Source organism: Hirundo rustica, chromosome 19 (genome assembly GCF_015227805.2).
Source record: "Hirundo rustica isolate bHirRus1 chromosome 19, bHirRus1.pri.v3, whole genome shotgun sequence".
Taxonomy (NCBI): Eukaryota; Metazoa; Chordata; class Aves; order Passeriformes; family Hirundinidae; genus Hirundo; species Hirundo rustica.
Window position 1 is genome coordinate 4,870,705 of NC_053468.1, and position 10,780 is coordinate 4,881,484.

The 10,780-nt window shown below is 46.7% G+C and overlaps 1 protein-coding gene across 1 annotated transcript in view; it reads left to right on the plus strand.

Annotated features, from left to right (window-relative positions):
- Window positions 1-10,439, plus strand: part of SLC43A2 (solute carrier family 43 member 2) — a 31,367-nt gene extending 20,928 nt beyond the window's left edge. The window contains exons 10-14 of the mRNA XM_040082283.1: window positions 1,143-1,281; window positions 1,720-1,852; window positions 2,701-2,774; window positions 4,458-4,581; window positions 5,422-10,439. Coding sequence (XP_039938217.1) covers window positions 1,143-1,281; window positions 1,720-1,852; window positions 2,701-2,774; window positions 4,458-4,581; window positions 5,422-5,583 — 632 coding nt within the window. The 3' untranslated portion in view covers window positions 5,584-10,439. The remainder of the gene's footprint in view (window positions 1-1,142; window positions 1,282-1,719; window positions 1,853-2,700; window positions 2,775-4,457; window positions 4,582-5,421) is intronic.
- Window positions 10,440-10,780: the final 341 nt, after the last annotated feature.

A 10,780-nucleotide genomic window follows, 5' to 3' on the forward strand; every position in this document is an offset into this window, starting at 1 on the left:
AACCAGACAACAGTAAATCAGCCCCTGCAGTGTTCATAGAGAGCGATGCCACCTGTTTCTCTTGGCTGCAGCAGTTGCTATAATGAGAGGGGATGTGGGGTCACCTCAGGGCTTGCCTTTGTGGGAGGAACGGGGCCATGATTGTGACTTTGGAGGTTGGAAGTTCCTCTCAGCTCCTCTGCCAGCAGCTGGAGCCAGGGAAAGATCACCAGATGCCACACTTGGGCACAGCAGAGCAGCCCTGCTGGGGTTTGCCTCAGCTGTCTAGGAGAGAGAGGCTTGTTGGAAACTTTCTCTCCGTTACCAAGTGGATTTTGGTGGAAATCCTGGCTGTACTGCTTTGGCTAGACTTAGAAACGGGAGGGACAAATTAAAATTGGAGCTGTTTTGCTTACAGGGCTGTAACTTGTGCTCTCTGCTGAGATGGGCAGTTTCAGAACGACATCCTTATTTCGGAGCTGTGGCACACCATGACTCACAGCCCTTCTGTGTGTGGTGCCTTGACCATCACGTGGGCTGCTCGAGAGGAAGTGGAAAAAAGCCTTGCAGGGTGGGGGAACTGCTCAGTAACAGGAGGAGACAACTTCTGAGTCTGCTGGCATCAGCTTTCCCTTAGCAAGCCATGGAGACACTTCCCTCATCGTTAGCACGAAATTTTCATCACTTTGACCTTTTTAACAATCGCTCCAAAATGCTGTGATTTTTTTTTTTTTTTTTTGATGTTAACCTCCTGTCTCTTTCTTCCAAAGTTTTCCATTCAGCACAAACTGGGTTAGTCCTCACCTTCCCAGCCTGATTGTCCTCGCTGGAGCATCCCAGCAAGGCAGGAGATGACTAAAGCAGGTCTGGCTGTGCAGCACACAAAGCTTATAAAAGCTTGTCCTGCCCAGAATAAACCTCACTGGCACTAAGTGGGTGCCGTGTCCCCGTTTTTGGAGCCCTACCTGCTGCTGCCCAGAGAATTCGAGTGCAGGATCAGAATGGCTGAGGGAAGTGTCCCCAGTACGTCCATTCTGGTGTCTGAAAGGTTGATGAATAGCTGGCTTTTTAATAGGAGAGGTGACCATTGGGAATGTTTTTGTCATATTTTTTTTTTCCTATCGCTTGGACTGAAAACTTTTTTTTTTTTTTCCTCCCTCCAGTGGCTCTCTACACTTCCATTTTTGGGGTCCTGCAGCTGCTGTGCCTGCTGACAGCGCCTGTGATCGGGTGCATCATGGACTGGAGAATGAAAGAGTGTGACGATGGCTCGGAAGAGAACGAGGAGAGCGGCGCCGAGCAGTGCGTAGCGTGCGCCCCGCGGGACATGCAGCCACCTGGCAGGCCCCCTCTGCTCTGCCTTGTGTGTTGTGGGATGAAGGACTGGAAAGAATGTTGGCTCTTCAGGATAGAAAAGAAAGCCTGAAGGAGGACTTGATAATTGCAGAGGAAAGGAGCAGACTATCTTCCATGTCCGCTAAGATCAGTCAAGAAGAGCAAATTTAAGTTGTAGCAGCAGAGGCTCAGACTTCCCTCCTAGCCTAAGAGGAAGAGTAACAGCACTGAAATAATTGCCCAGATGTTCCTCAGCTTCCACTGGTGGAGATCCCAGCACCTCCACAGGCAGATCTGTAGCCAGACCGGTGTAGCTAGAGTTGATGTGATGTGTGGAGAATCTTGCTGTGAGTTCCAGCAGCTGCTGGAAGCGTGTTTGTAACACGGGTTTTGCTGTCCTTCCAGAGGTGACAAGAAAAAGAAAAAGCGTGACCGCCAGATCCAGAAAATCACCAACGCCACCAATGCCTTCGTGTTCACCAACTTCCTGCTGGTTGGATTTGGAATCACCTGTCTTATTCCTAACCTACCCTTGCAGGTGAGTAGGTGAAACGGGTGGGGGGCTGGCAGAACGGCAGGACAGTGCCAGGAGAACCAGCTGGCACGGCTGGGAAACTTCCACCCTGCTTTGGAAATCCCACTTCTAGACCTGAAACAAATAACTCAGTGCAGTTTAGATCTCTTGGGAAAACCTGAGCAAGCAGCTGTAGTTAAAATGCCGGAATTTCCTTTGCACTTCAAAAGTTTCTGCAGCTGACCTGTGTGACAGCAAATTCTCGCCCACCAAGATCCTCTCAGCAGTGCCTGTACCATTTAAACTGGGCTTGTTTCAAGCTGCTGAAGGTCGGAAAAACTTGCTGCAAGAAGCGTAACACGGTGATGTGTACAGCAGCTTATTCCTGCGTCAAATGCTGTGCCCAATGGTACCTGTGGGATTATAAACCTGGTAAAATATTTATTCTGTGGCACCACCTATTTTTGGCAGAGGAGTTGAGTGGTTTTATGCTGTACTTGAGCACGCCTTGATGATGTAGGCAAACAGCTGCAGTTTGCTCATACCTGCGTGTTGTCTGCAATAACTTGTGGAAAATTAACTAAATTGGTGGCCGTGGAAAAGCATCGTGATCCTGGCCACGGGTTGCTGGGGACACGTCCTTGCAGCAGTGGCACCTGCAAACGAGAGAGGTCTTGTGTGTGTGCAAAGTAAGGAAAAGCAGTGCCTGGAGACAAGTACAGCTTTCTTCCCTCGTGCTGATATTTCAGGTTTTGGGTCTGGGTTTCCCAATCCTACCTAAAAAGAGCGGCTTTTAGGAATGGCTGGTGTTGGGGTCTGGCACACCCGAGTGGGTGTTCAGGATGTGACATTTTTCTGCTTTTTTTTTTCAGATTCTGTCCTTCATTTTGCACACAATTGTGAGAGGGTTCATCCACTCGGCTGTGGGAGGCCTCTATGCAGCTGTGTAAGTCTCTGGCTCCCTATAAAATGTGGCTGGCCAGATAAACTGGTTTGGGGTGATGGGCTGTCCAGGGGAGAAGGGAGATCAGGAATGAGGTCTTCATGGTCAGAGGGGAAAAAATGATGCAACTTGTTTCCTCAGTCTCCTCTAGACATGACAATAGCTGGACTGAAATCCTGGTGCTTTCCTTGTTTAGCAACAGAGCCACGCACAGCTATGTGCGGGCCTCATGTGAGATTAAACTATTGACACTCAGGTTATATAGTAAAAACTCAAGGCTTTTTTTGTCTAGCAACAAGCAGATATGTGCATGTGCCCAGGTAAAACATTAACGTGGCTGAAAACATCGCTGCTGCTGTCCTCCGAAGTTGACATTGGTGAAACATTGCTCAAGATAGCATTAGTGATGCCTCCTCCCCTTTCCCAGGACAGATCACCCATCCTGTTTCCAACTTAGCGAGTTATCACTAGCTGAATCTAAATACTCTCTTCCTCATTAAGCAATGGTTTTGGCCTTGAAAACAGATCTGTCCCTCAGTGCTGAGGGACAGAGGAACAAAGAGGAGCTGTTCTCTTGCAGGGAATCAGATTTGTTGAGTTGAGGAGGGACTTCTCTAGACCAAGGTCAGCTAGTGCAGGTTGTCCAGGAGTGCAGCTGGCTGTGTTTTGAATATCTCCATGGATGGAGACTCCACAGCTCCACAGACTCTTTCTGCCAAAGGTTTAGATCCCCATGTCTGGGGAATCCAGACTAGAAAACACATCTAAGACTCTGCTTCAGTAATGTATAAACTTTTGGTTCCCTGGCAGCCAGAACCAAAATATATTTTATCTTGAGCAAGATAAATAAATTTTTGTTGCAGTAGGGATCACCTTACTTGTAAACTAATCCTATTTGACCATTGCAACTTTGGAACTTCCTGGAGCTGAGGTATTTTTTGCTTAGAATATGACTTCTTGAATATTTGAAGGTTTTGATTTGCGTCTTTCTTTCCAAGTTTAGTTTAACCTGACTCTTTTTAAAAACTGCTCAGTCATGGAAAGAGAAAGATACTGGATGATTCCTGAAATTTATTTTTCCATTAATATTATCTGATACCAGCACTTGCCAGTCAACAGTGTTGTTTAGTTTGACATAGGATCAGACTTGTCCTCTAGAAAGGAAAACACTAACCTGTTGTGCAGGTTTCACTCACTTCCAAAGGGAGCAAATTGTTATGACCAGATGAAAACGATTGCTCAGCCACAAGTGTTGTCATCTGGATAAAGAGGCCCTGCTTTTAACTTGTAAATATCAACACTCTGCTCCCTGTGCAGTGGGAACAGGAGCTGGATAAGCACTTCCACCTGCCCACAGTGGAGCTGCAGAACAAAACAAATGCTGGATCTGATATTACTAAAGTTTAACAGCTCAGGATGAGAATAATCTGAAGAATAAGGCTCCAGCCTTGGCACCGGTTCCATTCTGCTCTCGAGGGCACCGTGCACAGCACAGGGTGCATGTGAACACCCTATCAGAAGGGGCAGTTACACAGTGCAGGAGGGAGTTCTGCACATCATGCCTGTCTTGGGACTGTGCTCTCACGTCTGTCTGTGTTGTTCCTGGGCTGGGAATGTCATCTGACCTGGGTGATGTGAACAGTCAAGGTGACACATAGTAATGCTGTTGCTTTCCTTTGTTGACAGATACCCCTCCACTCAGTTTGGCAGCTTGACAGGGCTGCAGTCGTTGATCAGTGCCCTCTTTGCCCTTCTGCAGCAGCCTCTCTTCATGGCACTGACGGGACCTTTGAAAGGAGACCCCCTCTGGGCAAGTTCTTCTCAGTTTTGATGTGCAAACTTGGGGGTTAAGATGATTTTTGGCACATTTCTTGGGGGAAAAAAAATTACTCCTGAGCATGGACCAAGGTTAAAAACAGCTGTAATTTTATGTGTCCCTCAGTCTGCTGTTACCTTGGTGCTGTCCAGGAGACCTTTCCTTGTGTGAGTAATGAGTCCCTGGGCAGAAAAGCCAATATCCCTTATGGTGTATGGAAAGGGAGGAAGGGAATGCTTTCCATTAACAGTCTATGTGATGAGTCAGAATCTGTCAGGTTAAAATGGGTGAGCGTGAGCAGACTTCAAAATTCAGGAAAAACACTCTGACACTTGAGAACTATGAGCTCCAATTACCAGTAAACTTTGGGTTGCTGATGCTAATGTCCAAAAAGCCAAATGGCTCTTGAGGGCAGGGCTAATCTGGTGTCTTGCTGAGAGTCTGGGCAGCTCAATAAATCATGACATGGGTGGTCTTGGGGAGAATTCTGGTCTCTAGACTACAGGTGCCCATGCCTGTTGATCTTTAATCAGCAAACCTGGTGTGAAAACACCTGCAGCTCAAACAGCCCTGCCCGCTTTGTGGAACAAGACACCCACAGCCATAATCCAGAGCGACAAACTCTTGCAGTGTTTAGCTTGTTCACACAAGGTGCTCTGGGCACAGGAGTGTAAATACAAAAACAGCGGAGGATGTTGCCAGCGCACGGAGCAGGGCGTCTCCTGGTTTGCCCACAGCTGGGTGATGTGGGCTGGGCTCTGACGTTGCTGCATGCGTGACTGGGTTGTTGTCTTCTCCTCACCGGCCTAATTTTGGTTTGCTTTCCTCCTGCAGGTGAACGTTGGCTTGCTTGGCATGAGCCTCCTGGGTTTCTGCCTCCCAATCTACCTGGTCTGCTACAGGCGCAGGCTAGAGAGAGAAAAAAAGCAGAAGATGGAAGATGCCAAACTCTTCTTCAAAATCAATGGCACTCCCACTGAGGAAGCCTTTGTTTAAACTGGTGCTTCATGTACAGCCTCCCCTGTACAAGTTCCTACCATGTCTGTGGGTTCTACCTGTGGTTGTAAGCCAGGACTTTGCTCCCCTGGCTCTGCTGGTCTTTGCTCATCACTGGAGTGAGGGCTGGACATCAAGACTGAGACTTCCTCAGATCTATGGCAGGAGGAGACTTCCCACTCCTTACTCCCAAACACGGGACACTTTTCCTTTTTATAAAGGCCACACAGATATTGTGTCTTAAATTATCCCCTGATCACACTCTCCAGCAGCAGAGAGTTTGCATAGGATACTGGGGAGAGAAGGAATAGAGGGATGGGGAAGAGGGAAGACAGACCATAATCTGAGTTTCCAAATGTAACACGCTGCAATCTGTTTTCTCCCCTTCTTCCCCCAAACTTGGCTGACACAGTCTTGGATGCAAGCTGCGCTCTCCTCCCTCCCCAAGGCTTCATAATGGTCTTTCTGCTTGATGTGTAGCTGGAACCAGTGGTTTTACTGTCTCTCCAGACATATCCCTGTTTCTGAGGCAGGGAAGGGGTTTTTATTCCTATGTGTGTGAGCACAGCTTCAGTGTATTGCTAAATGTTGGCTGCTAGCACTGACAGCTCCCAAACCTTTTATTACTGCAAATGACACAGACTGTGAGCAATGGATCTGCCTTCCACACTGAAATGAAGACCCGATAGTGGACTGCTGGTCCTAGACCAAGCCTTGAGAGGCCTGGAATTCCTCTTCTTCCCAGTTCACAAACTCACCTGTACGTGTTTTAAACTGTCTGCAGTCCTGGAGCCTCTGAGATAAGAATTGGATCTTGTTTACCGCTGAAGTGCTTTGAGACTTGTTGCCTTTTGCCTCTTCTTCCCCCCTGATGTGACCCTGGGAGGGGAGCAGCAGTGTGTATTCAGTAAAGTGGAGAAGCTTCTAGAAGCTGAGTTCTGGGGCTTCAGCTGCCTTGGTGTTCACGTGCCGTGAGCTGACCTGCTGGTGAAAAGAACCAAGAGTGCAGAACACTCCTTTGTGTCCGGTAACTGGATCCTGTGGACATATGGGCAGGGTGATGTCATTTTTCCTTTAGCCATAGCTTATTTACCTTGGTATGATGATGGTCACCAAGCTGCTGAACACCAGGTTACTGTGACTGACCAAAGTGCTGCCAGTTTGGCTGTTCTAGGAGCCTTCTACGATGTTTGATGCTCTGTCTGGACAGAGCACCTGGTCACTGATTGTATGGTGAAACTGTCAGAGCAATATATGTGGGTAAAGGTGCCCCAGGCCTGTTCACACCAGGGAGGGAACACAAAGGGAATTTTTAACCTGCTTATTTTTATAGAGGTTTTCCTTGTCTAAAGCAGACTTTTCTGCCCTTAACCTTCTTGTTGAGGTCGGTAGCTCAGGCTCTTGTAGCCCTGTGTTAAGCACTGCACGGAGTGGAGCTGCTGGGAGCAGGACTGTGCAGGGGTGAGGACGAGCGGCACCGACTGCACTGGGCTGAGCTGGTGGCTGCGGGAAGGTTGGGGCAGAAATAAAACAATTACGGAGACCTGGTGGTGGTGTTTTACTGCTCAGACATTCAACCTGTCGATGTCTGCTTGGGAAAGTCCAAGAAACAGCACCGCGCTGCGCCCTTCCTGTGAGAAATTCCCTGCAAGCTGCGTGTTAAGTCCTTCGCTGGGGGTTCGAAGGGGACAGAGCCTCGGCCCGGGCAGGGGTTCAGCTTTCCTAAAGATCCCCAAAGCCGGCAGCGGGGCCCGGAGCCCCGCGGGTCCCTGCGGTGCCGGTGCTCCGTGGGCTGGCAGCGCCATCTCCAGTCGCTGCTGCTGCACACTCCGTGGTACCTCGGAGTCTTCAGTCACTCGTTTCAGAAGGACTGGCCACTTGAGGATTTTACACGTTTGTGACCTTTTTTTTTTTTGAATGTGTTGCCTTTATTAAATGTGTTTTGTTTCGAGGCAGCCTTTACTGCCTGCTGTCGATACTGTACTCTTCTGGAACTTTTTGTCTTGTGGTGATGATTTAGTGACCTTTCAGTCTTTTCTTTGAGCAATAATTAGGGCAGAGTTTTGGTTAATTTTCCTGGTCGCCTGTCTTGTCTTGGGTACATGTTCAGAGACACACCAGCAGTGGTACAGCTTGCCTGGACTGCCAGAGGGCTTTCTGCGGGTTTCTGCGTTTTTTATTACAATACTTCTAAATATTTTGAGAAGAGTCCTGCTCAGAGATTCTTGTGGCATGACACTGACAGATCAGGTGCGTCAGCCTCCATCCATAGTCTCAGTGTCTTCAAGCAGAGTTGGAGGGTGTTTTGTGTGCTAGCCCAGCATTACTTCCACCTCAGTTTCAGAATTGAATGTGATTTATTCCACTCTTGTATCACTTAAATGCCTGTAACAAATGTCCCAGCAAAACAGTGGAATAGAGAATGGCATATTTTAGTGAAGTCTTAGTGGAGATGCTGCTGCCTTTTAATTTAGCTGCACATACTTCAAAGAACACACTTTTATTTCTGCCATCTACCTCCCTACTGTAGTTCCCTTTATTAGAGATATCTTCAAATCCAGTTTCATCTGATAAACTGGTGAATGTGTGTGCTTAGTGTCTGCTGATGTGCCATGGTGGTCAGAAGCTGCTGGTCAGCTCTGAGGAGTTGAGCTCATGTCCTGGTGGGTACAGAGCGAGGTTTTAGCTGTTCAGGGTTGAACAGACAAATAGGATCATGTTCTGGGGCTATGCAAAGTCAAACAGTGGAAGTCTTTGCTGCAGAATGTAGTGGGGAACAGAAGTATTATTATTATTTTTTTTTTAAGAGGCTGGTTAAACAATGGTCTGATGCATCCACTAACTCAGGGAGATTTAAAGTTGCTGTAAATAAGAAAGTTATGCCAAGGAAAGATACTTGTCTGCATGTTCTGTCTTGTAAGAATTGGTCAAAGCTGGAGAAAACACGTTGGGCTAAAGTGAAACACTGGTCTGATCTAATGGGGTGAAATTTATTTTGATGGCTGTGAACCAAACTAATTTCAAGAGCAGTCTCAAATTTATCTATCAAAAACCTGCATCTGCATGCAAGATGTGCAAATACTCTACTGATTGTGCAGCTTCAGACCTGCACCTCCTGCAGCAGTGGGGTCAGTGAAGGGCGATATTCTGCCTTCAGATTCTTCTAAACGTTGTCTTTCGCAGTGCAGAAACAGCAGGGCTGGTCGTGTCTTGTGTGGTTGATCAGGGGCAGTTTGCCTCGTCCTTGGATGCTTAGGGAAATAGAATTGTGGGTTATATATATTTGGAGTGGAAAACGGCATTGCTGAGTGTTTCAGGACCAAGAGAATTCCTGGTGCGCTCTGTGTGTGCGTGAGCCACCTTGTGGGGAAAATAAATGGGCTGCCGAAGACTAGAGAGTCACAGCAGCTAGCATCAATAATGCATTTATCTCTATAACTCAAATATAGGTCAATGTGTTTAGCTGCTCTCATGATTCCTAAATTTGTAGGACTTGGGGTTTTTTATGTCCTTTGTACCTCCTTACCCTGATCCATACGGGAAGCGTGAGGAGGGTGGCCATGGGAAAGACCTCCATGGAAGCAGAAACCTGATCTGTCAGTACCTCAGAGTCAAAGGTGTTGCTGTGTAAAGTGATTGCACCTTCTGGAGACACTGCTCCCAGGCTTTACAGCCTCTTACATTTAATCTGCATTTGTATTTAAAAAAAAAAAATAATGGAATTCACGGAGTGGGGAAGGGAGGGTGACAGCTTCTTGCTTTCACTAATCTGTCAGAACCTAAGCCCCGTTGACACAGCCTTTACAGCACTAAGGCAATGACACGATGTCAGAAGTAGCAGAGAAAATCTGTGCTGTTCTGCTTAATAGGACACTTACACTATGACAGTCACCGAGCAAAGCTATATCTGGATCCTTGAGATGAAGCTGGACACAGATGTCTGGGAAAAAAAAGGGGGCAAATCTTGCTGAGACACCAACTTAACTGCAATGATGCTACAGCAACTGAAATGTTCAACTCCCACGGAAAAACCTGGCCTCTTCATGCTCTGGCTGCAAAAGAAAATTGCAGGATAATGAGATTTTAACTAAGTCCGTAAATCATGAAAATGTTTTCAAGTAGGAGATTTCCCTCTTGACAGGCTGATGAATTTGGAAAATATGCTACAAAATTTAAAGCAGATACTGTAGGGTAAAGGGAATGAAATCTTTAAACTACATATATTTGCTACTCTTTTTTCCCCCTTTGATCTTTTTTTTTGCCTGCATCTGCAGAGCTTTTTGGTATTCCGTACACCCCAGTTTAGAAGTGCAAACTGGTCATAATGGAAAATAGTATTACAGTAGGATTCCTGATGGGAACAGACTGGTTTGGGGTTTTTTAAATTTAAAAAAAAAAAAAGGCCATTTCTGATTTATAATTCGCAATGTTATCTTCTCTGGAATAGCTGAAACAATGATGTGTTATGTAGCTGCAGTGTTACATGTTAATTATAAAGCCCACAGGTTCTTGTTTTCCTCCATGTGCTGCCAGCCTGTCTCTGCACAATCTGTTTTTACCAGGTGTCCTGTGCTCCACGTTGTCATCCTACTGCTGTTTGTCACTTCCTTGTGCCTGACCCTCTGTCACCTGCTTTTAATTCTGGAGACAATCCCCTCTTTCAAAAAAAACCCCCACTCTTTAACCTGCCAGCATTACCTCTCCTGTCTACCTTTTCCTGCCCACAGAATGTTTTGTAGCATTTGCCAAAGTGGAATTGTAAACTCCTCGGGGCAGGCCTGTGTCATCTTCTCTGTGTTTGTAAGGTGATGTGCACTCTTGCAGTACTATCTCAAAATAAAGTGGTAATAAGTTAATCATTAGTTTCCTTCTGAGGGTGAACATAATAAAAGCATTGGTTGCTTCCTAACAAGATTATGGAACCATGAATGGTTTACAGGGTGGCATCTGCCAAAGGGCAGGACCCAGGTTGAATATTTCCTTGATTCCTTCTTCTTTAGGTTAGGAGCTAATAGCCACTGCCAATTAATTTTTTCTTCTCCAATTGAGTGTAATCTCAGAAAAAAACCCCCAACCCTGTAGGTGACAGGCTGAGAATGAGATTGAGCTCAGCTCTACATTGTGAACTGCTGTCAGTGAAAAATGAACAGTGTGGCCTTGGAAGGGAACACAGGTGTCAGCAGCAAAGCTGCACACC